The sequence below is a fragment of the Chiroxiphia lanceolata genome, chromosome 12 (assembly GCF_009829145.1).
Source record: "Chiroxiphia lanceolata isolate bChiLan1 chromosome 12, bChiLan1.pri, whole genome shotgun sequence".
NCBI lineage: Eukaryota > Metazoa > Chordata > Aves > Passeriformes > Pipridae > Chiroxiphia > Chiroxiphia lanceolata.
In genome coordinates, this window is record NC_045648.1 from 5,869,363 (window position 1) to 5,896,306 (window position 26,944).

Genomic DNA, 26,944 nt, shown 5'->3' on the forward strand with positions numbered 1-26,944 from the left:
CACCTTACCAGCTGCTTAGGCAGTTTCTAATGTATGACTGGGTTGGACTGTAAGCAAGTAAATCAGACTCCAAGCAAGCTGAAGACCAGCAGGTAACACCTCTCTCATCCTGCATTCCTAGGAGGGGCACTGAAATTTTGAGCCAAAGAGGGATTTTTCAGAGTTTCTCCACTTTCCACCAGAACCAAGATCCTGCTCTAACAGCACTTGGTTTCCTTTGCTGGGGTACCTACTGGGTGTTGCTGTATGGAGGCTTTTTCTCCCATTTACACTTCAAAAAATAGATAAAAGAGGGGAAGAAAACACTGAAAATATTTTTTTTTTCCTGCATTGCTTATGTACTTCAGAGGAAGCTCCAGGGAGCACATGCAGCTGAGCCAGGCTCCTGGGCTGACAGACCCTCTCTATAAAGAGGAGGTACAAGGAGAGGAGCTGCAGAAAGTCAGGGACTAGAAAGAACAACAGACAGACAAAAAGCAACTCAAGAGGCAAAAGGTGAAGAGAAAAATAGGAAAGAGCAGCGTTAACAGGATTAACACTATGAAGGGAGGGGAAAAAGTAATAAAAATCTGGTAAAGGGAAGGAGGAATTTAAATCACACCAAAGGGAACATATCCTGGAAAGAGCAGAATACAGAGAGTCAAAAAATCTGGAAACACATGGAAAGGTGGAAAAAAGTGAAGCCACATGTTAGTCTTATAGCCTGCAGTTATCAGCAGAACTCCTGATCCCCTTCACTCAGCCAAACTTAACTAATTCCTAATTAATAACTGTTAAGCATATAATGAGTAAATTCAGGGGGAACCCTGTACATTTGCTGAGGAGAGACAGGATTTTTCAGCAACAGCTGTTTCCAAGGGCAGAAATATTTCTCCTTGGTCGCACACACCTTAGATTTATTTTTATATACACATTCAGATAAATACCTCTGACATTGGGATAAAACAAGCAGAAATAGTCACTGGTACAAGAGACTTTACTCATCTGCCAGGAGAGGGCATCACCCACCCGTGCTGTGGGTGATATTTAAACTGTTGTAAGATAAAATTAAGGGGAAAACTGCAAACATGAGAAGGCAGGACAATACACTTAAATGCCATTTTTTAATCTCTCAGTAAAGAACTTTTAAAAAGGGTTTGATGACTGCTTTGAGACTTTTTCCCCTAGAGAAATTGCTGATAACATAATAACTGAATATTAAAATTCAGGAAAATTACAAGACTTACATTAAACCTGATTTAGGCTAGAGATGCTGGCATAAACTCTTCACTCAGTCTGTGGTTTACATGTGAATATTTTGTTATTTAATGTATAGAATACTCCACATGGTCTTTGGAGTTGGTTTGCATCAATGACTGCAAAGTATGAACAATTTATTTGAACAAAAACAGGACATTTCTACTCCTGCCTATAAACTCCAACTCTCTGCCCCCACTCCCACCTAACCAAAGCATTTTTGAAGTTGAACACACAAAGCTGACCAGAGGAGGGTTTAAAACATAGGACCAGCAACTCAGCTTTCACAGAATCACAGAATATCCTGAGTTGGAAGAAATGCACAAGCATCATCAAAGCTTTACACACTGGAGAGCCCTGGCACCTCTTTGCATAAGAAAAACTGTGGGGAAGAGGGTCTGAGCCCTCTCCCAGTTGTGTCAGGCAGCATTGCTGGGTTTGCTGTTCCCAAAATGCGGAAGAGGATGACTTGGCCTTCAGCCCAAGCCACAATCTGATTCACAGGACATGGTGGCTATGGATAACATGTTCCTACATTCAGATTATTCAGATTATTCAGAGTACACTGATACCCCAGCACAATGGCTGTATCCAGCATCAGGGTGGGGACAGGGGAGGGAAGTCACACTCTTTCAGCCCACAAGGCCTGAGGATTTCTCACATTGTAGAGATGAGCAAAGCTGACAACTTCCCACATTTAAAAGCATGTTGAAAAAGCACAGTGGTTGTAAATCAAGCCTGAGTGTCATGCAAAGATGCCACATTACCAGTACAAAACCAGAGACCTATAAAGACCTGCATCAGGGTATCAGCAGTGTTGAGAGCCAGCACTACAGCACAGTGGTGACTGAAGCATAATCATTAAGTCACTATTTTCTCCCCTTCCACTACCTGTGTAATAAAAAACCTCACCTACTCTGTTTACTAAATGAGTGGTCATTTGCCACAAAACAGACTCATCAAAATGCTTTTTTTTCCCCTTATGCTGTTTCACTGTGCTGTCCAGTGCTGCACTGACACAAGCATTTGCTTTCTTACACAATGAAACACAGCCTAGAGCAAAGTATGCTCTGTCTTCTCTAGAAATATTACTCAGCTGGAATTGCTCACTTCTAGCATCTTTTTCATATGAGCAGTTGGATGTGTCCTGGCTTGTGCAGCTTGCAAGTAAATCACTGCTACACTGTCAGGGAATTCTGTATAACCAGGAAAGATCTTAATCTAAGCACTCATTCACTCCTTCCAAAAAATGGGAGGAAAAACAAGGCAAAAAACTTGGCCAAAAGTTACAGTTTCGTGAAGACATGAAAAACCAGCATGGAAAAAGTTAACTGAGACAGCAGACAATAAAAATCCCAACAAGCACCCCATGTGAGAACGTTTCTAAATCAGACAGGTTCCTTCAGGTGCAAACCTTCACAGGCCTTTAGACTGTGCAAGCTTATTTTCTTTAAAACTGCAGGAATAAACCCTATGGCTTCATCTCAAAAGAAACTGCTCAGACATTTTGCAACACAGAGGTATCAGAACTGGTTCCACACACAGAAAAAAAAATTAAATAAAGACTGAACATATGAAAGAGCTCTCTGACAGGTTTAGAGAGCCCCTGCAGAACCTCTGCCAGGACAGTTCTTCCCTCCACAGCAAGTGGAGAAACTACCAACTGGCTGCTTAAAAGCACTTTCACTCCCTGTTGCAACAGCCTGAAGAAGAGCCAGGCTAACAGCAGGCACTTTCACATAATTTTTCCAGGAATTCCCCAAATCTTTTCTAATTTATTTGATACGTCATTTGGGGCTGAATTTCGGGTTTGGGGTTTTCAGCATGTCATGATCATTCAGTCACATCCCAGATTAGAGAGAGGGTTGTTGGCTTGCAGCCCTGCTCCTATGGTTTCCCTTTTATTAACATCTCTGCAGACAACCCCAAAAGCACTCCTAGAGGCAGCTCCATCATTTAATAAATCTCCAAATATTCTCTGGGGTTTTTTTGTTTTGTTTTGTTTTTTTAAAGTTCAAATGACTTCTTTCAGTGAATAGGTACAAGGGCTTGGAGTAGCCAAGAAGGTGCTTTGAAGCTGCACCATCAGGCAGGAGGAGCAGCAAGGAGAGGGCAGCTCTCTCCCCTCTGTATCTACAGTGGATAAACCCAACCTCTTACTGCTCTGACCTGGACAAGACATACAAGTCAATGATTTGTTGCACTGGAGATAAGAAAAGAAGCCAATGTGCTGCCAATCTGAAATCAGTGAAAGGAGAGCTGCGTGAATATCAAAGGAAAACAGCTGAAAGGTGGGGCTCACCACAGCGATCTCTGATAACCAGGTTCCGGCCTTCCTTCAGGTGGATGGTCAGCAGGTAGGCAAAGGGGCTGGGCAGGTCACTCAAGCAGTCATTTGCTTCCTCCAGAGCCTAAAGAGAACAAAGAAATCAGTCACCAACACACAGCTCCTGAAGCAGACCATGAAAGAGGCAGGTGTGCTCTTGGTTCTGTAGAGACAAAGTTCTCTTTTTTCCTCAGGGCAATCTTACAGAAAGAAAAAAAAAAAAAAAAGGAAAAAGATAAAAGATTTCTCTCCCAGGCTTTATTTCACTATGCAAGTAGCTAAGTAGCAGCACAGGGTATGCTCAACAAAACAAGGGGTAACACAAGGAGGGTTATAGCCGAAAATGCGTGGCAGTATTAACAACCACAGATGCCAGTTTTTCCAAATCCTATCAGCTCACTGCATGTTTTTTTCCTAGTTGTTTCTTGTGCATTCGTAGAATATATCAAGTTGGAAGAGGTTTATCAAGTCATTTGTGCTCATCTGATAAACTCACAAGGAAGTACATATCTCACACAGCCACTGAGATGAGAGAACAGCATCTCCACACAGTTCTAAAAGAGAGATTCCCAGCAGCAGGCAATGCTAGTTGTGAGGTTTTGCAGAAGCAAACTCGAGAGGATTCTTGTTCATCTGAGATGCTGCCAGGGTTGCACACCTCAGCATCATCCAGCAGGCATCTTCAGTGAAAACAGCCTCTGGACAACACTTGAGAGGTTATCAAGAGGGCAAAGGTAGAGAAGTTCATCCAGAATAGGCAAACATGCTTTACACGAGAATAACATTTCAAAACTGCCAAGGCCTTTTCACACTGCCCTAAAACTGTTTTTGTTGTCTGTCAAACCCTACAGCTGTGTTTGCTGTGTTTACTCTAATCCAATTTGTTCCTAGGCTGTTAGATGAGTCTTTATCCTGATGCTTTCATCAGTTACCAGTACAATGTAAATATTATATAATCCAGAATGTTTGGGTCAATTTTAAAACATCAGCAACTGCTGTGAAGGACTCAAAAACCAAACAACAACAAAAAAACAAAACTACCACTAAGCAAACAAAACCCTCACAAACCCACAAAAAAAACCCCCACACTGGACAAATCTATAGATGGCTTCTTCACTTGCTGGGTTTTTAAATATATAAGAAGCAGAAAATCTGAAGCTAAAATAAATTGTGCTTCTGATCAAGTTTCAAAATGCTTTAAAACGACACGACTTACCACTTGATCATCAAAATTTTGAGATGATAGGGAAGAGTCAAAATCCATTTCTCCACATGGGTACTATAAAACAAAAGATACAATGAATTAGACAACAGTAATGTAGGAAAATAAAATACTCCTAGTAGGAGTCAAGAAATTACTTATACATGTAATAAGTGAAATTCTTTTATTTCTGCTTATAGAACCTTCTCTCAACAACTTAAATATACATTTCTTTTTCCTGTTTTGCAGTAACAGCACTTAGTCTCTTGAGTTTAATCCAAGAAAGTAAGTGCCTGCTTCCAGCTATTGCAATAACTTCTCCTCCCCAGGAGCAAGTGCTGAAGGTCCTCACCACAAACTCTCCTGATGCCTGAAGGTTATTGCATCTGGTGACAGGCTACTCTCACTTAACTACAATTTCTCCTTCATCACCCAAAAGGCAAGTTCCATGAAAAGGATTATTTTGCTTGGTTTGCTGGGGTGTTTTGTTTTGGGTTTGTGTGTGTGTGGTTTTGTTTGGGGTTTTTTTGTGTGTCTGTGTGTTTGGTTTTGTTTGTTTTGGTTTTTTTGAAATAAAAAATGCTCAGGGGAAAAGTTAAAAAGAAATGGTCAAAGGGACAGGTGTCCTGGTTTTGGCTGGAATAGTTAATTTTCCTCCTAGTAGTTCATACACTATTGTGTTTTAGATTTAGAATGAGAACAGTGTTGATAACATGCAGATGTTTTAGTTGTTGCTGGACAGGGACCACTGCTCAGGAACTGGCTGGGCATCAGTCAGCAGGTGATAAGCAACTACACTGTGCATCACTTGTTTTGAATATTTTAATTGTTGTGTCATTCCTTTAAATTATTCTCTCTTCCTTTCCTGTCTTTATCTCGACCCACCAATTTTACATTCGTTTTCCCTGATTCTCTCCCCAGTACACTCTGGGATGGAGGATTATATCTCACACTGAGGGGGGGAGTAAGCAAAAAGCTGTGTCATATTTAGCTACCTGTAGTGTTAAACCATGACAAAAGAGAAAAAAATACATTGCACATGTACTTCCCCCTGCTTTCTGCAGTAAGTGGAAGATCCAAAGGTTTTTTCATCCAGTGCCCAGTACAGGAGAGGAAGTCAAACATTTCTTCCTAAATACTGACTCATCAAAAAACTTGAGGCTACACTGGCACGACATCTAGACTGGACACACAGAAGGGATTCATCACAGTCAAGGCACCTCTGATGCTATTTTGACTGCTAGAACAGCCTATGATCATCTTTTAAGCTTAAGAAGACCTACATGCCTGGGCAACTCTTTTGGTCTAAGGCAGGGCACTCACAGCCCATTCAAATACAAAGATTTATGCAATGAATAACCTCAGTCTACAAAAATGCACACAAGGTGGAATTCGATCCTCATGTGAAAATGTTATTATGTGCAGTGTGGTAACATCCAAACCTCTCAGATGAGAGAGGCATTGTGTGGAGCACTATAGAGACATTAAAAAAAGAACCAGTTCCTACACCAAAGTACATAAATCTTAGATATATTGACACACTGAAATAAATATAAATATCCTTTGTGTAATTCCTCACCTCCTCCTCCCCCCAAATACATATATTACATATCAGGAAGTAGAGTAATTCAGCATTGCAAGTAAAATTTCCCTTGCATGACAGACAAAATTTAACATTATGGTTCCCACAGTAATCGTAACTTGGCCACCTTGCAAAAACACATTAAAACTGGAAAAAATTATCATCATAAAGAGCAGCAGAAGAATTTTCTCACACAACAGAGCTGAGTTACAGCTGCTAGGGGAACCCTAACTTTGAATTTTCTGACTAGTATGCATAAAATCTCACTTGTGTGCATTTAACTTAGTGTTTCTAGGAGTCTCTGGCTTCACAAGAATCTCCTTCAGGCACCATCATTGGCACTGATAATGGTTTCTCTTTACAGCTTGCTTTACATGGCGCAAACACAGGATCAAAGAACTGCATGGAAATTATAATAATTTAAAAAGTACTGTCTTGGGTAGCTTGATATAATTTATAATAAAAAAATTACCCTCAAAGTTATGATTTTTTTTCGACTTTTTGTTTATTGGCATTACACCCACAGATACTGAACAGCAATTATAACTTTAAGTAAAAAAGCTTAGTGTTTTCATCTTAGCTTCTCATAACGTAAATTACTATTATACTAGGTAGCTATTTGCAATGAGATCACTGAATACAGATAAATGTCTTGGTGAAAATCTGGTCCTGAAATCTTGATTTTTATCAAACTACAGTGACATTTCTCAACTTTAAACAAAAGTCAACACATCCAAGGGGGCCACAGTCCCAAACCTATCCATGTGAAAACAAAGCAAGCAAGAGTGCATGTATGAACACATATATATTTAAATAAATCAAAAGTTCCTCTTGGCAAGAGGAACCTCTGTCTCCTCGTTTTCTGCAGAATGATTAATAATACAAGGGCACCGAGTGCATCAGCAACAGGACAAGGCTGGGGGTTGCCAGTGACTCACTGCAAAGCACTGGCAAGAGAATGAAGTGGTGTCAGAACACCCCAGCAACGACACGTGGCCACGGACAAAAAAAAGTGACATTACTGGAGCCCTTTACAACCTGAACCAGGCAGGGAGGGGATTCAATGCAAATTCACTTGCCTCTTCACCCCTCAGATTCGCCTGGCTGGGCTGCAATGGAGAACAGAAAGTAAATCTCTCGACAAATGTTAAAGACAGTTCCTGTGGCAAGAGCCTTTCCTGAGGATGGCACGTGCTGAGCACCAGCAGCTCTGCACGGAGGGTTCAGAGCGATGGGAAAACCACAAGCCCACACTGACGATCATGCAGGAGGCTCCGAAAGCATCTCACGACATCGGGTGGCCAAAGACAACCAGGAAATGAGTAGGTGGCATGTGACAAGCAATTCAGAGGGGGGAAAAAAAGCTCAACCTACATTTTTGCTTTTTTTAGTTTGTTTTGTTCCAGGGATCTGCCTTCCTTCTGATTTACCTCCCCGAGCAGCGAGTGATGCTCGCAAAAGAACAATGCTTGTTCTTTGAGCTCACGTATTGCTCCTCACAGCAACCCCACCCAGTATTCAGAGACTAACAACCTCTGTAACAAACTGTTCCTATCCAAGACACACAGAGCACAAATCCTGTAGCCGTTCATTTATGTACAAGAGAAGCTGAATATTGATGTTTTCATAGAATCATAGAATGATTTGGGTTGGAAGGGACCTTAAAGACTATCTAGTTCCAACCTCCCTGCCATAGACAAGGACACCTTCCACTACTGAGTCAGATTCAATATAATTAAATTTGTTCGATATTCCTTATCCATTTCTACCTTCCTTTGTTTCATTCTCTCCTATGTATTTTTGAGGAAGAAGATATTTCTGCTTTTAAAAGTTGTATTGAAGGCAGATTATAGGAAGGAAGGATATTCCCATAGTGAGATAATTTGCCATAAAAGTAAATACTAAATGATTTACACACACTAGCACATACAGAAATACACATTTAGGGAAAGATATGAATGCTGCAGAAAATAAGCCAGACTCAGATTGTACATCTGGAGGAAACTTGACTTGAAGTTAAGCTATTCCATCACTACACAGGTACTTCATTCTCCTTGAACACTTCATTTGCCCAAAATCAAATCAGGATACAGTATTAACTTTGGTGTGCTGTGCTTAATTCTAGATTAGAGTTTCTGGTCTACAACAGCAGGAAAAAACTGCTGCTGTTGTTAAAACAACGTGGAAGAACTCCCACAATAATGAGAGTCCATATATTTGCCATATACTGATTGAGGTGCTACAAGTTTAGAGTAAAGTTTGAGCACAGAAACAAGGCAATATACTATTCCAGTCATTTTTTTATGGAGCCCTCTGAATAATGGTACACTCCACTAAGATGAAGCCAATGTGTGAACAATTTAGCAACACTAAACTGCAAGTGATGGTCAGTAACTACCGGCCTGACACTTTGCATCACAACAGACTAGGAGCCAACACCGATTTGGTAGGAATACACAGGCCTTCAGATGCAGAACAAGCAGTTTGTATCAGAAAGGACCATTTTCCCCACAGCAGCACTAACCATCATTTTGAAAGGTGCAGTTAAAAAATAATTAACCAGTTAAAAATAATTAACCTGTGAAATCACCATTCCCAGGAGGAGTTTAAACCAAAATGCCTGGTTGCCATTTTTGAATATTGAATGACTAAGGAAACCAGCCATAACTGCCACAATTAGATAAAGGGGAAAAGGCTGCAAAAAGTTCAAAATCTAACCTTCCCAGTGAGAACTCAACAGCAGGACACATACTTCCACAAAATATAAACAAAGCAGATTTTTCCTGAAGTGTTTCATGCAGCCCAAATCTTCACCTGCTGTCTCTTTTATGAAGCCATCGTGCAACTCTACAGGATTCTCAATTTGCTCAGGCCAAGCAGGAATTAGTTTCATGTCAGTTTTGGAGCACATTGGTCTCTGATCCTCCTGTGCATGTGAAATTATGTCCAGCCACATAAATACTGACCACAGAGATGGGAGGGAAGGGTAAAGGGAACGAGACGGGGAACGTAGAGGGCGCATACTGGTTTTGCACCTCCTCTAAATCATCACGATGAAAACCCAAAGGACAGTCCTGAGCATGATGCTACATGTTCTGTTCTCCATCACGTGCCTGTTTTGGTTAATTCCAGAGACAGGCAGAGTTCACTTTGCTCACAGTCATCTTTCACCCACTGAGTCTTGAGTGGGTGAATGGTAAATTGATTTCGCTATACAGCAATCCTGGTAAACTCTAGTAACTAAAAACCAAATGCACTGCATTTCAGAGCTCAAAGGGCTGCAATAACTTTTGATTTAAGCAAGCAACTCCAATAAATCTGAAAAATCTAAAGTGCCATTAAAAAATAATACAATAAAAAAATAATAATAGAAAAATTAAAAAATGGAGCAGGGTTATTTTGCAGCTCCAGACTGACAGAAAGGATAGCTGAATTAGTCTTGAATAATGTGTATATCATGTAAAGTTTATGCTTATTTCTATTCCCCATTCATTCCTTGAAGAGAGCCCCCTCCTCACAGAATCACAGAATGGTTCACGTTGGAAGGAACCTTAAAGATCACCTTGTTCCAATCCTCTGCCGTGGGCAGGGATACCTTCCACTAGACCAGGTTGCTCAGAGCCCTGTCCAACCCGGCCTTGGTTGGATCTTCCACCTCTTTATAACCCAGAAAATTAAGGAGAAGCACAACAAGCCCGAAGTGGCCACTGAGCCCGGGTGATGCTCAAGCACCTACCTCTGCCCCCTCGTCCGTCAGAGCAGCGCTCAGGCGGGAGCTCTGCAGCAGCTCAAAGAGGTCGTCGCTGGGTTTCCTCTTGCCCTCGGACACGGGGCTGCCCGCAGCCTGCGAGTCTGGGGGGGTGACAATCACCTCTGTCCGTGTCACCTGCTGCGACAGCCACGGCCAGTCCTCTCCCACTGCCCTCGCTGAAGCGCTTCTGCTTTTCAGGGACATCACAGACCTGGAAAAGCTCTTGGGGGAGCTGCTCGACAGCACCTGAGTACTTGAATAAGTAGTTTCTTCCTCCGTAAGAGTCTCCACCTCCAGCATGTCAGGCACCGACACACTCAGACATCGGTCCAAGGAGTGCACTGTCCTCTTCATCATTTTGCTAGACCTCTTCTTCGTCTTCCTCACGCTCAGGTTTTGCAGGAATGGTCTAGTTTTCTGTTTCAGGGATCCCCATACGGATGGTTTATCCAAATCCATTGCTGCGAGGGGAATCTCAGCAATGCCTCCTGCACAGAACAGCTTCAGCGATTCCCAGGGTGACTAAAAGGAACGTAGGAAGAAAGCAAGTCAATCACAGAAGTGAACAGCCGCTGGAGACTATGATTCATGTTGTCTCATCTTAAAACTTTCAGTCATTTTTCTAAACAGTTAAAACGGAGCATGTCACATTAGTAAGTGCTTTCAAATACAATCTGGTGGGTAGGTTTGATTATTTAGGAGGAAAACAGCCAGAACAAGTATTTATTCCTACACAAAAATGCAATGTCTGCCCACTACTTCATGATTGCAAAGAGGACACATTATATTTCTTCTTCTGCCAAGTCCTGATTTGTGAAAACTTGAGATTTATCCAATTTGAAACTGTTTCTGTACAAAACTTACTGATGGGAGTTAAATCGTGACATTGCGAGCACACAAAACCTGCTGGCAAAGCTGGCACTGACATTTCTGCTGACACTTTTCTAGGCTATGTAGGGTTTTGTTGGCTATTTCCAAGGCTACGTGGATTCTTACAGGACATGTTAATGGACAAGCACAAAAGAAAAACAGCTCCACAAAGTAGATGGCTGAGGCTGACGAGGGCACACTGGATACAAGGAATCCCAACTGGGACCCCAAAACATGCCCTTACATTAACCCACTGTCAGTGAAAGCTGATGCTATAGAATTAGTTTTCCTCATAAAGAAGGCAATTGAATGAAAATGAGGACAAAAATGGATAGCTGGATCAGCTAGAGATTTTGAAAACCTATTGGTGGACTCAACTTTGAGTTAACTCATCCTGAGCATTTAGTCAGCAGGGAAGAAAAGGGGTAGAACAAAATCACTTACTGTATCTGCATCGTAAGAGAGCAGTCAAATTGACACCTCTGTGCACAGGAATATCCTCACAGGAAGTCTCTTCCGTGGTTAACAGCTGAGCAACCATCCTTATTCTGTGAAGCAGAGGTAGTCAAATCATCATCAAAACTCAGTAAGAAAAAAGCTGATGAAACCCGTAGATTTACTCCTTTATAGTCACACACTCAAAGGTTACAGCATATATCCATGTCCTTAGAAATATATAACCATTAACTACATGATGGCTGCTCCCAAAACTCACAGCATATTTACCTCCTAACTATTGCACAGTTGACAAAAAAATATTTATCCCACTGTTTTCCTGATAACTAGGAAAAAGGCCAGAACAGGCAACAGAAATACAACTGTTGGATGAATCCAGACAGAGAAATCAGTCTGCTTCCAAAGAAATCTACTCTTACACCATTAATTTTGATGAGGTTGTAGAACCAGTTACTTAATAACTTATTTAAATAACTTTATGACTAACCTTACCACACTTGCAGTGTTCAGGTTCTAAAAAAAAAATGCTCTAACTGTATTACTGTGTAACTAAAGCTGCACAATCCTCTCCTCCTCCCTTTATATTAATAATAAATATCAGTAACTCCATGCATTCAGGAGGCAATAATAAGTTTTGCCCAAATAGGAAGGTGTGCTAGTATAGATATATCAGCTTAACATAGCATTTTCACCTCTATCTCCAGAAGTCAGCCACAGTATTAAAGTGCACATGAACAAACTGAAATTATTTTTTCCCTCACAGCATCACTGAGAAGTAAAAACAATTTTCTGAACCTCACAGAGGAAGATTTGAGGTACACAAAGGCATGGTGGGTCTGTCTTTCTCACTGAACTCAGGTTGAAGCATAAGATGAACAGATTTACAGAGGGACAAGAAAAGAAATAAATACCAACCCTATCTGACTGGAGATGGAGGGATGCCTGTGCTGGAGCAGCAGCACCTGATGCCTTGCACAAGCTCACTGAGATGTGTCTGAACTTGCTCTCATCAGCTGAGAGCTTTCACTTCGGCTCTTCCCTCTTTGCATAAAATCTTGACGAGGCCTCCCTGGTAGCACCACATCCATCACATGCCAGCAACAGAAGTTATTAGGCACAATGTGTGCACACATTTGCACAAAACATTATGAAACGCACTGTTGGGACTCATTTAAAGAACTCATCTGCTGCCAGTGCTCTCTGCTTTGCTCACCTACATGCACAGAAACCTGCTGAAGCAAAGATATTGCAAATAAAGGCAGAGCCCAGCTCAACATCCACTTCCCAAGGCTCCTACTGCTTCCTATTCCCTTCCTGTTGTTCTCCACCCCTCTCATTTTGATGATCCACCACTGTTGTTTTTATTTTGTTTGCTTTGAGATTTTGTTCCCTAGCAGCAGACTTGTTCCTGTAGGTTTTTCCAGTTACTTTCCCCAAGTCAAATGATTTTTTTCATAATTACGTTGCCTCAGTTGCTGAATAGAAATGCTCATTCAGGAAGGATGGTGCAGGGACCATACTGTATCTCTGAGACACACTTGCATTTAACCCAGAGTGAGAAGAGTCCTCCTCAAGCCAGGCAGGAAAACAGTGGAATTAAAAAAATTAAAAAAAGGGAAAAAAAGTTGGATGAAAAGTTTCTGGGGTTTGGTCAAGGCAGCAGGGGTGGCTCCAGTAATCTGCTACCTTGCAGCTCCCACATTGGGGCAATACATTGATTGTATTTGCTGCATAGAGAGCACTAAATTGACTAACTGAGGCCACAGAAGAAGTAAGCCCATCCCTGGTCATTGGATTGCTTAGAAGTTTGGCCATATTCTGCCTCTGAACCTTTGCATCCACATTCCTGCTGCAGCTACAACTTCTTCTATATAAATACTGTATTTACAAATAAATTAACCAAAATGATGGCTACGATACATCATTAACAAAAAATGCACGATCTGTTCCAATCTGAGAAAAGGGTAAATACAGTCTGAATGGCAAATGCACCCTCAGAGATGCCATCTGCAGACTGGTCCTTTCTTCACTTCCCCACTTCAAGCAGAAGACACCACCACGACCAGAAATCTGTTCCCTAGAGATCAGCGGAAGAGCCAGGGGTGCCAGGAACACTGGGATACCCCCTACCACGCCATACTGAGCAACATAACAAAAACACTTCATTTCAGAGAGATAAATTCTCCCTTGCTTGTAAACCGTGTGTTCTCAGCACCAACATGTTGTTCTCAGTACCAACATGTTGTTCACATAGTCCTTATCCTCCACGGGCCAGAAGTTTTCCTTCTTCCTTTCCCAGCCTCAGAAGTTCATTGCCAACCGCATCGCCAAATATTCCCTAAGCAACCACAAGGAAAAAAGACATACTTTGCCAAATTCCTGGTCTAAGCTTGGCCTCTTTATTCTCTACCTTTCAATGGCACATTGTATCAAAAATCTGCAAACAGTAATGGTTCAAAGAGAAACATTTCCTGTTATCAATTTTAATTCTGTTGGTCTTAATTGAATGGCTCCTTGTTTTTATGCAGTGAGAAAAAAAAAAATCTTTTTAGCCCATCTTCTTCAGCCCTCTTTTTAATATTCTGCTAAATCTCAAATGCTCAGAAGAATCCACATAGTTTAATGTTTTCCTATGGAGAGACCACTTTGACTGCACGTGTCATTTTTATTATATCCTTTTCTTTTGCTGTCTCCTCTTTTGGGGGTAATAGGGGCAAGAAGGAAAGGATTAGTGATAAAAAAGTTGGTTACAGCTCACTGTGACTGGACAAATATTTCTAGCATTTTATCCTCTCAAGTATCTCCTCATTATGGTCCTTGGGATTTTTTTTTTTTACTTTTTTTAATGTGCTTTGTTTTCCTTCACTGTAACACTCCGTATGTACTCTCTTAAATTGTTATAATATTTAGAGCTAAATTATTTTTTAGATGTTCTAACAGGTGGCTCTGTGAGATATTTCAAATGCAACTGAAAGCCTAGAGAAATCATTCTGCAATTCTACTTCACTTACTGTCTTGTCAGGAAGCCAGCAAAGCCACAAGTGAGAAATACTGCAAGAGAGTCCGAAAACATTATAAAAGTGCCCAATATAACTAAACAAATAAACTAAACAAACCCAAATTCATTTACACATTGGAAATTATGAAACAGATTGTCCTTCTTCGCTATGTAACCGTTCCCTGCACACCCAGAAGTGCACGATGCTCACTGAGGCACCATGAGACACTTCCTGCTAATACTTTTAAGCATCATCTCCCAAACCAGCAAGACGATTGAAACACTGCTGAGCACCACACCACCACTATTACAGCTTCCATAAATCTATTAATCCTTGTACCCAATTTGTTTATCCAAATTAAGGTGAAAACTCTGGGTCAGTGTGCAGGCACCACCCACCTCTAAGGTTTGATTCAGCCAGTATGTTTTCAGCTACAACTAAATGGTAATCCATCACAGCTGAAAACACCAACATGCATCAGAGGCTGTTAGGAAGGTGCTCCTCGCTTGGATGCATATTAAAATAGGTTCAAATTAGAAGGAACTAATGAAACTCCCTCTGTAAAACCTCTATTGATTCTGGCTGTTCTGGCATAGGATATTCAGCCCAATCTCTGCCTGCCTGGCACACTCACTGACCTAAAACCTAACACACGAGACATTGTAAAAATTACAAGCAAAGCTAATTACATTTCTGCTCTGCAAAATAGTATTTGGCTATGGAAAGTTCTAATATGAGTATAACCTCTTTAGGTTTATAATTTCTGAATTTAGTGTGCTGAGAAACAAGGCTGACATCTAGAAGGAGATAAGGGAGAAGGGGAGTAAGGGACTGAGGTCTTCTTTTTCATAACCTTCTTTTATCTTTTTGCTATAAATTCCACTCTCTGGCCCTAGAAGCCATAAATTAAACCACTGCTCCCTGGGAGAGAAAGGAAAATATCAGGAAAATAGCTCTCAGCTGGTAGAACAACCACTGTGTGTGCTGGCTGGTTATTTCTATAACAGATCATACCAAGCACTCCAGGTTTTTAATTATAATTGTATCTCAAACACAGTCAAATATAAATCATTACTGAGAGGAATGACTTTTTCTGAAGAAACCAAAACTTCCTTCTTTGCAGTGGCTTATTTCAGTGCCTTATCTGGAAATACAGTAACTTTATGCTAAGCACCAACAGACAGAGAGATAAGAGAATATCACCTAAATAAAGTAACTCCAGTTTGTACTGGAGCATTCCAAACCCAGCACTAGTTACACTCATATATAATATTGAAAAGAAAAGGGAATACCTTACCAGGGGCAGGATGTCCCTTGGATTATCAACACCTTCAAGCCAGCGTTGCACTTCCTTTGCAGAAAAAAAACAAGTCCAAAATGAAAGGCTGACCTAGGTGGGCCCGAGGACATTTCTCCCCGGGTATGATCCCAGAAGGTAACACAGGACACTGAATTAGACACATACATCTTAATATAGAGCAACTGAGACAGCCTTTTCTTCCTGCAGCATATGGTAAATACCTGAAGTTAAATTTGATAAGGCACCAGAAAAAGTCTAATCTCTGACTCTGCACAGGCTAATTACCCTAGGGAAATCAGTGTTGGAATTATTTTTTGCACTAACAAGCATCAAAGGGAGCACACTGCTGTGGTGTAGCTAACATCTTCATTGCACAGGTGATTTGCTGCTAAAGCAGGGTCAAGGCTTGGCCAGCTTCCAAATCTTCCCACTGCATTTGAGCTTAAGCTTCCCTGTAGGGCTTCAAATGATGCCAGTCTGTGGATGCAGATCCTGCTCTTCTATTGCTCTACTGTAACAGACTCATTTTTAAAAGCATAGCAGGATGCTAAACTAAAGTAAAATAGAAACTTGACCTGTTGCTGTCAGCCAAATTAGTACCAGTGCTGCATAAGAGACAATTGTATAGGCTTTAATAGAAATAAAATAACCAAATCAGCCCTATTTTCTTCATGTGAGGTGAAAGAAATCTACAGTCCTTGCAGTAGATGACAAATAGAACCCAAGGTAAATACAAAGCTTAAGAAAATCCTGTTTATTACATGCAGATAATACAGACATCTGAATTAATATTTTCTAATTTAGGTTTGGGTTTTGTTGTTTTGGGTTGGGCTTTTTTACAGACCCCTAGATTTTAGGCTCTGGGCTTTTAGATCCCACATTTGGCTTTCTGATTTTTAATTGGCTCAAATGTGATGAGCTTCATCTTTCACAAACACATGAAACAAGCACACATCTTCCTCCACTTATCACACAAGAGAGGAACAAGGGCACTTTAACTCATTAGAGGCTCTTTTGCACAATCTGGAGAGCTTTTTTCTCAACATTTATGAGCAGACAGGAGCTATGAGAAGTAACAGAACCACCAGCTGCTACAAGCATCTTAAAATAGCATCTGATAGTGAAAGTTACTGAGAAAAAAACCTACACCTGCCTCCAGCTTATGAAAGCATTGCTTTCATTTTGCTTCTGTCTATTCTAAAATACAAGAAAAATGATGAGTATGTGTGGAGGAAACGAAGGAGGAAGTGTTTGGGTGTATTTTTACAAAAATGTTTCACAAGTTCCTTCCACTTTTTCAGCTTCCTTCAAAATATTGTGGCTTGTAATTGTACCTGTACAAGCCAGAAGGCCCTTTCAATCTTCTCAGTCTAATTCATGGGATTGTACCAAGCTGGTACAATCGAATCTGATCTTTACAATGCTAACACACCTGCTGAGCATCAGACACCTATGCATGAAGATCTGATTCCTGCAGCCCTGTGCCACAGGGGATGATGTGTACCTCAAACCAGACTCCAGGAAAGAACCTGGACTGACAGATCCTGCTCTCAGAATGTACTGTGCCATGTGCTGAGATCACACCAAAAATTGGGATAGCTCTTCGTCATTGACTATATCTGCTTTGTAATTTGCCTCATTGTTCCCAACCACATCGAGTGATCCCTGGGAATGGTGACGCCTGGAGCAGGGGAAGAGGGAAAGCTGATGAGCAGCAAGAGGAAGGAGAGATGTAGGTACAAGCAAAGTGAGAGATAAGAAGGGCTCCAAAAAGAAATGAGGTTTATCAGGGCTCACAGGAGGAACAACACAAGAGGCAGATACACAAATACTGAAGGAGCTGGTACCTGCTGGAGCAGCTCCAGTGGGAATCCAACCCTGCACCTCCTCCCTCCTCACTCTCTCCTTCAACCCCCTGTTCCCCTCTCTCATAACAAAAGGTTTATTTTTATAACAAGAGGTGCACAGAAATAGATCCTCCCTTTCCATAACTCTCAGGGAAAACAAACCTAGGAAGGAAATTGGAGACTCATTTCCACTGGAGGCCAAATCAACCAGTGCCTCTTATTATCACTTAAATAATATATTTAAATAAAAGAAGTTTGTGGCCATATGCAAATTACTTTTGCGTGCACCAGCATTGCTCCCTAAATAACTACTACTACTGTCACACTTCTTACCAAAACTCAGTGACTACAGAGGAAAGATCTATTAAAAGCTCTGCATGATCCTTTATTTAACAACAATTTACCAAACAGAACACTTCTGATTCATAAAAATGACCTGGTGATAACTTGAGCAGGATAAAAACCTGCACTAAGCTGTTGATTTGCCCTCTTTTTTCCTTACCAGGGCATGTTCCAACAGCAACATGGCACAAGCCAGGCCCAGAGCTCACGGTGAGAGTTGGGCACACAGGAGAGTTGATTTACTTTGAATCTGTATTGACCTGCGTGATTAAATGTCCTTTCACATTTAACATCTCCACACGGTTTAGGTATATCTCCAGACAAAATGACCCAGTGTTTTTGCAGGCTTTTAATTACCACAGGCAGGAGGCTGAAGGCAACTGCCCCTAAAGGGAGATCGGTGTATTGTAGCATAGCCCCGAAGGAGGGAATTGCACCAGTAATAGTCCTCATTTTCTGCAAGAACCTGGAGCCTCCTTACAGAAAATCACTGCACTTACAGATCTGGGGTTGAGCATTGCCACTGAGAAAGCTGGAAGGGAGACTGGAAAACCCACATACAAAGAAAGCCCTTAGGAAGCTCTTGGTGAAGGCAAGTGTTTGCAGGTCTCATCCTGGACAATAATTTAGTATTTTAAATATTTAAAGCCAATGCATACAACTCAAGTCAGTCACACTGCTCCCCTGAAGTCATGACAGCAAAACGTTCAGCATGCAAATAGCAGCATAAACCTAAAGACTCATTTAACTCCTTTAAACTTTTTTATTTCCAACTGTAGAGATTAAACATATGCCAGCACACATCTCTAAATGCCAGTCATTTCTCACAGAAACAAACCAGCCTTGAGGTTTATCTTTCCTTACACCATCTGAGTTTTCAGCCTCCTGGCACTAGAAATAGGCACCTTGTCTCCAGGTTCTGTTACAGCATTATTTTCCCGTTGAGATCAGATAAAGTTGGTAAATTTAACTTAAATGCATTGGCATTTACACTTTGGCACTTCCAAAGTCTTAACACTGGGGTTTCAGTTTGCTAAAGCTGAAGTCTCTAAATACTGGCATCATTATAAAGAAAACCACAAACTGCAACTCCAGTAACTATTTTAAGCTGGAATAAAGGGGTCCAAAATAAAAATATAAGAATATCATGCTGGGATGAATAAGTGGACTGTTCAGTATTTTACCTGCAGAAGTTCAGAGAACCTCAACTACAGCAAAGCCCGGTTTTGTTAATTGTGGCTCCTGGAAGTGATCTAATCAGAAAAGCTCCCCAAAACAGAAATACTGGCATTTTAGAGCCAGAATGACTGAAGCAATTTAAAACTCACTTTCAGTTCTTCTACGATTCTATGTGACAAACCTGCTCTGTGAAAACCTGCAGACACATTATACAGTGCTTAAGAAACGATTTGGTTCTGATTCATCTGGCGTAAATACGCCATAGGCGGGGTGGGGTAAAGTTTGCTAAACTTTAAATACCCTCCCTTAAGCTTATCTACAGCTTCTTCTCATGCTGCCCAACCACACTGGCTGCTCCTTTGTACACTGCTACCACAGTGGGTTTTTTTGTTTTTAATTCTCCTTTCATGCATGTATAGCCTCAGGCAAAATCGTTTAAAACAGATCAAGCTGACCACCACACTTGTCATTATCGTGCCCCATTCATATATTCTCAAAGTAAATGTTAAGTGAACAAATTATGACCACTTAGCCCTTAATTAACTAACAAAACACAGAGTTTATTAATCATGGATGTATAGTTCTGGTGAATACTGACTAAAAGGTATTTTAATTCAGCTGTCATAATTACGCAATCTCCTGTTTTGGCTCAAAACCAAAATTTTCCAACAGGCGTCAATAAAAACCTTTAAAGATGTAGTAATGTTTTTTAATGTATTTAAGAACTATTCACGTTCCAGTTCCCTGTGTCCAGCAGATATGGACAGGAGTCAGCAATCTGGCAAGTGCCTTGAAACACAAACTGCTCACAGTCAGATATACAGATTTGGAAGTTTTCTGATTCAAAAAACTTTTACACCCAAGTAGATGAATGCATGATCTTATCCAGTTTTCATTTGCTTAGCACCAAAGACCAGACAGATTTTTTGCTAAATGCTACTATGAGGCATGCAAGGTTGCTTGGTTGATGTGAGAGACCAGAAATCTTCCTGAACTGAACACAAATGTCTTCCTTTAGGTTGTAATGAGATTTGTTTCTTAAATTACAGTTTTAAAGAGATGAACAAAATTCAGCCACTTATACATTAAAAATAAAATAAAATCACATCCCAACCACAAAAGCACTATTCCCACTATCCGAATTTGGGTAGGGAGTATATATTTTAAAATAATCACAAACAAGCTCAAATAGCAGGATTTCTACAAAATCCACCAGAATATATAACTGGAATTAGACGTTCCCATTTAAAAAGAGAAACAAGACAAAACAAAACTCTACAGTTAATTGTTTCCAAGTACAAGAAACTGGGAACAAAGCCTGCTATTGAATGAGCATTAATGACTTGCCATTTGGTTCTGCAGATGTTTCCCATGAGGGAAGACAGCAAAAAAACATTCCTCTTGAAACCCAGGGAAGCAGCAACAAGGAGGTGAGTTACGCTCATTCAATCGGATATTTTTATTAGAAACTGTCAAAACCATTAGGTTCAATAGGATTTTTCTTCAAGGGGAACCTGTATCCAATAAAATTTCAAAGAACTGAGCTCTGTAATCCCTCCTCACTTAAACCCAAATGAGTCAGGCTTTAAAAAAAACCAAAACATAGCCACGACAAAATGAGCTAAGAGAGAGATTGCCCCATCCTCGCTGACAGCTCCAGATCATCGCCACCTCCACATCAATGGCAACAAAGACAAATGCCTGCTCAAATAAATTAGCATGGCCATCTCGTTTCCATTCATCTCCATTAAAAGATTTTCAAACGACATAGACTATATACCCTGTCCTGGCTAGGAACTTACTTCTAGAGCAGGGCTTAATCTATTTGGGAGGGAAGAATGAAAGCACACTCATAAATCCTGAAAAGAACTGCTTCTGAGTCTTAATTTACAGCGCTACACAAAGTTAGAAATCTCTTATTTCTAAATTAGCTCTTTTCTCAGATCTTAAAGCAACAAAACTTTACAATTCCAAGAATTTCCAAAACAATGAAATTCCCCCAAACCTAAAATTTCCAGTAAAACAAAATTTACTTCACAGACTACAACTGTAGTTCTTAGGAGTGGGCAACAGGAAGAACTGTCAAGGGTACAAGTACTTCCCAGAAGGGAAGGATATGAATAAGATCTCCCTTTTTTTTTTTTTGCCCCATCCCAAAAGGCCAACAAAACAAAACAAAGATCTCAAAACCTACGTTAGTATTTAGCTTGCATTTTAGCAAGTTGTGTTTTGTGGGAAAGTGAAAACAAGCTAGTGAAGGAGCACCTGTGTAAATACATATGAAACAGGCACCCACCACTGCAGGCAGAAAAGTCACCCCCTGGGTCCCTCTGCTCCGACTCTCCCCCTACAACTTAACCAACAAACCAGGAGCAAGAAAGCAAAATAACTGGGTTTAACTAAGGACCACCAGACAGTGTTACCAAGGGGCTCCCCTGCAAGACCAACCTACCCACACAAGGGTCCTCTCTGGTGGCAGGGGAGGTCGGACACTGGAAATGTTCCAGCTCCAATTCCACAAGCAGCCTGGAAGACTCCCAGCTCAAGGATCTGTTTTCCTTAGACAAGCACCAGCCGAAGTCAAGGGGAAAGGACGGAGGAAACACACAATTTGTCCCCATCAGCCCTGACGTAGGTTTTAACAGGAGGCAGTGAAAGTATCAAAAGAAAGGGTTAATAAAAATGCCTAAAGGTCAGCAAGCTGCTTATATAAAGATAATAAAAAAGGCTCCTTGGAAAAGCAGTAGACATTTAAGAAAATAGAAATCAAAACTGAAATCATAACATCCTCCAGATTTTCACACAATAATCCAATCATTTCACAAGTGATAAAACAATTGAGCTTTGCAGCAGTAGTGCAGCCTTGCAAAAGGTCAGCTCAATCTGTGTTCTTAACAGATTATGGTTATGTATAGCCAGTTAATCAAAACTTAAGGAAACACAACATTTAGCACACTATTTACCTCAGGTTTTTCCCCCCCGAGTGTGAAAATTGAAGTTACATCTAACCTTCACCTGCTTGGAACCATTCCAGACAAAGTAGCAGTGATCTCAGGAAAACCCATCCACATTTCCATCACATATAGCATGCAAGGGGACTACATCACTCCAAATATCAATTTAGCCCAATAAGCTGCCTCTAACTCTGACTGAAAACAGATGCTCAGGGAAAGAATATAAGGTCAGGAAATTATACCGTGATTCTGCCTGCAAAATAATCTCCTGGCTTCCAGGAATCTGTGATTTAGGAGCTGCTTCAGCTAGAAATTGTATCTGCATATTTGTGATTAACAGTCCCAGCATACTTTTTCTCTATTAATTTGCCAAACAACTTCTAAAATTCATTTGTATCTTAACAGGAAGATATTGCAGTAATGAGTTCCATACACAAATTATGCTTGTGTGAAACAGAAACATAATTTAGCTATGGAAGCATTTCACTTTTATTGAAAAGTACCTGAGGAAAGAAAAATCATTGAATCTTGGTCATTTATTCTCACCTCTTTAAAACCTTGAGTTATGTGAAATTAGGAGTAATTGTTCTCTGTTTACTCCACATCACTCAGATTGCACCCACTTCTGCATTCTCCTCTCTAATGAGCTCTCTTAATTGAAAAGCACAGTTCATTCAAGGAGCCTGGTTAATATTACACCATCCAAACTTAACTGGCACTCACCATAGACTTTTTTTTTTCCTGAGATAATTGATTTGCCTGAATATGTACTGTAGTACAAAACAACCTAAGTTCAAAACCATCTAAGAATGGTTCAAGAAAAGTTAATTAGCATCTTATTTTCTACAGTCTTAACAAATATTTTACCAAATAATTTCTCAGTTGAAAGAATAGTTTAAACAGTTTGAAAATTACCTCTGGTTGTGTAGCTTTTCAAAGGACTGAATTTTTTGATTAAGAAAAACTAGCAATTCCTAAATATCTTTAAAAAATGATAGCAAGATCCTCCTTTATATCACTCCAGAGTAGCTATATGAAGAGTTAGTGTAAACACAATTATACTCATGCAAGTATTTACCCTGCCCTGGCACAGCAAGGCATGTGGCCACAGGCATGTGCCAAAAGTCAAGTTTGCCTTAGGAGGTTCCATCATCAGGGCAGGACAGACAGACTGCATAAACCTAGTGCCTTATACTCACATGATCCAGGGAAGATGGAGAACATCTAACAGAAGTGAAGTTTCCATTAACAAAGCTTCCTTACTACTGATCCCTAAATTGGACCAAAACCATCTGCCCACGCAGCAATCCGCCCACTCCATGGCTATGCTGGTAAACCTGTAGTTACACCCAAGCTGATTTCTTCAAGGCAGAAATTGCCAGGCAGATAATAAGATGATCAATCACTTGATCAAAGATGGCAGAGATGGCCCAGTTTCTCTTACGGTTCCTCATTAGGACCCTCACACAGAAGACAATGGGGTGTTAAATTCTCACACGGAATATAGAAAAACTTACATGGATTGCAGTGGAATACAGAAAGAAAGACTTGGTATCGAAATACAAGTATTACCTAAATATGAATATTCCATCTGGTTCTATGATTTGATTTTTTTAGAAAATAAAGGTGCACTCAGGTACAGATGTTACTCGGATACACAATTTGAAATCAGAGTTTAGGGCACTCCTGCTTCCAACATCCTCACAATCCTGCAAACACCAGTTTAGTCCTAAGAAACAGATCCCTTGAACCCAGGGAACATTTAAGTGCTTAACTTCATTAGGAATAGATTGAGGAAAAATGATCTTTTCCTTATAAAAACCATCTATACAAGCGTGTTATCTAATAAGTACAAATGGAAGTAAAATGGGAATGTGGGAAGGGTGCCAATGTAAATCCTTCAAATCTGAGGAAATCGGGAGCAATTTTCCACTCTAAAATGGAAACAACACAGAGGAAATGCAGAGCATATTTGGCATGCTTTCCTCTCCTCTACTAAGGTAAAACTTCCCTCTCCCCGATGCCCAGGCAGAGGGACCCCAGACAACATGGAAGTGATGAGACCCCAACTCTCTGCACCTTGGACACTGGAATTCAAAGCCCCAGTTCATGATATAGGTGTTGGTGAACAAAACACATAAACCCCAAAATTCTCATAACGAAGGGACAGCACAAGCTGTTGCACATCTTGCATGTATTTGATGGCCACTGGTGGAGGCCTCATGGCAACCTTCAGCTATCAGTAAGAAACTAGTAATAAAGATGAGATGGCCAAATCTGCACAGTAGAGACTAAAGGAGCAGAAGCTTCTTAGTATCAAAAACTCAGTATTGCCTGGAAATCTCAGTGGGAGAAACAAAGAAGCTTCTGGGATGAGGTTTATCCCCTGTTCCCAGCCCACTTCAGCCACACACAAAGCCTGACCCCAGCTTCATCACATCCCAGCAAACTTCAACATTCAAAGCACAACCACTATTCTCCTTAGGATCACTTGTTGCCTGAGCAGGTACATTTTTTAACAATCACTTGTTCAAGAAAGAGATATTTCATCAGTGCAGGTAATCCAAAACCAGTTGCTTATATTACCAAATATAAAAAAAAAAAACTTGCAGTGAAATTGAGACAATTATGGTACTAATTACCTCAAATGACATGATAAGCAACAATTCTAGCACTGTTATAGTCTCATACATCAGCCCAAGAGGGGATGATTACAAGAATCTATTTGCTATTTAGATACTCAGTTTCCTGACAAGGAGAGCAGTGCCCCTCCTCATGCCCTTGTTTATAATTGACGCCTTAAATACACACATCTACAAACTATGCTATACCTTCTTTAATACAATCATAGTTAAACTTTTCTTAACACAAAATCTTTTCTTAGCACAAAATCTAACATCCCTAAGAAAAAAAAAATGCTAAAATTTTTGAGAAATAAAATCTCCTCTCTGCACAGTTTTCTTCAAATTATTCTTCAAATTACACTGCTACTGGAAAGTGAAACTACACATACTGAATCCATCTCCTACAGCATATGAAAGCTTATTTGCTTTACGATAAGTTGTTTTACGATGGTATTGAACAGCAGCTAGAAATCAAACAAGTAGAATTATTACTCAAATACACCCATTCATCCTGACAGCCAAATCGACCCACTCAACAGTATCATCTTCTGAGAACAAATCAAAATCACTGCAAAATACATGACAAATTCTACAGCTTAATCACAGGAAATTAATACTACAATATCCAGGTGAGAATTTCTATTTTCTTAATGCCACGCAGCAGCAATTCAGATTTCAGTGTGCTTTGAACAACTGACTGTCATAAAACTAAGGGCACCAACTGGTTTCTTGCCAGTGGGAGGCAAACACCAATGAAAAATCACATTGTTTTTCATTTGCAATCACTTGAACAGATCTTTTTTAAAGAACTGTTTATTTTACGCCTTACATTTCCCTCAAAGGTGCTCTTAAGCAATTTCCCTCCACTGATGCACTTTTGTGAATGTTTTTCTTTGCTGTTTGTTTGTTTTCAGTTTAGGGATTGTTTTATTATTACTATTAAGTGGCTTATTTATTTAGTCAAAGTCAATAACCAACCAACTCAGTTTCAGTCAGCAAATGCACATCGGGATGAATCAGTTCAGTGCGAGCTGGCTGGGTAAGGAGAGGATTTCCCCAGCATCGTTTTTTCACAGGAGAAGAAACAAAAAGATTTATCCACACAAGGTGCGAGCAGCACCTGGTGCAGCATCACTAAAGCGATACACACAGCAAAGCAAAGCGCGCAGCAACCCCGAGCCTCCCACTGCAAAGTTAGTTCTGTCGGGTGACCGGGGGAAGCACGGACAGCGAGAGAGCGACTCGGCCGGCAAAAAACCGGGCGAAACCCATCAAATATCCAGAAGAACAAACAGACAAAAAGACAAAACAAACAAGCCACCTACATAAGCGCCCCCCAACCCGGTTCCTCGGGTTCCTCTGTCACACCGGGGCCCCGCGGCAGAGGGCGGGGGGAAGGAGCGCTCCCCGAGCGGAGCGGGGTCCCCGCCCGGGGTCCCCTGTCTGACGGGGTCACCTGTCTGCTGGAGTTACCTGTTCTCCGGGCCGGGTCCGCACAGCGCCCGCAGCCGCCCATCGCCGCCGGGGACTCGCTCGGCGGACGCGGTCCCGGGGCGGGCACGTGTCGCTGTCGCCGCTGTCACCGCCGCCCGTCCCCTCCCGCCTCCTGGGGCGGTGCCGCCCGCCGGCACCTCCCTGAGAGCTCCGCTCCGCTCCCCGCCCGCCCCCGAACCGCCGGGGCTTCCTGCAACCCGCCCCCGCCAGCATCCCCTCCGCACCGCCTCCCCAGGGCATCCACCCGGGGCATCCTCTTGGAACATCCCTGCGCGGATCGTTTGCCTCCGAGCATCACCGTCCCCTCTCGGACCTTTAGCCTTCCCGCCCACTCCCCACCAAGACCAAAGCACTCCCCCCACCAAACCTAAAACCCCAGGGTTTTGTCCCCAAAACCCAGGGACGTCGGGGACGACGGTGGCAGAGGACAGGGAACTGGCAGCACTTCCCTCCCTGGAGAGTCCTGCGTGAGGGTGGAGCCAGAAAGGAAACTACAGGAATGACGAAGGGCCAAGGGAAATAAAATCAACAGCGGCACTGCTGCCACGTAACACTTGTTCTTGGCTGCATCTCCCAACATGTTTTATTGGCAGCATCTCCAGGTGCCTGACAAGGGAGCCAAGGACGGTAGCTGTGTTCCAGGCAAGGAAACTGAGGCAGGATTGGGTGAGCTGACATGCTTACCTGCCATGTCTGCAGCTGAAACATGGCACCACACGTGTTTCCTCGTGAGTTAGCCTCAGCATGGAAAGGCAAACACCTCCCAACAGCACCTCCAGTACC

At 41.4% G+C, this 26,944-nt stretch overlaps 1 protein-coding gene across 2 annotated transcripts in view; it reads right to left on the reverse strand.

Annotated features, from left to right (window-relative positions):
• The window catches only part of MCTP2 (multiple C2 and transmembrane domain containing 2), a 119,731-nt gene extending 93,543 nt beyond the window's left edge, over window positions 1–26,188 (reverse strand). For both annotated transcript variants that reach the window (XM_032700625.1, XM_032700624.1), the window contains exons 1-5: window positions 26,141–26,188; window positions 11,411–11,514; window positions 10,082–10,618; window positions 4,779–4,841; window positions 3,539–3,647 (exon numbers count right to left, since the gene is read on the reverse strand). In XM_032700625.1, the coding sequence (XP_032556516.1) occupies window positions 3,539–3,647; window positions 4,779–4,841; window positions 10,082–10,555 (646 nt within the window). In that variant the 5' untranslated portion in view covers window positions 10,556–10,618; window positions 11,411–11,514; window positions 26,141–26,188. The remainder of the gene's footprint in view (window positions 1–3,538; window positions 3,648–4,778; window positions 4,842–10,081; window positions 10,619–11,410; window positions 11,515–26,140) is intronic.
• Window positions 26,189–26,944: the final 756 nt, after the last annotated feature.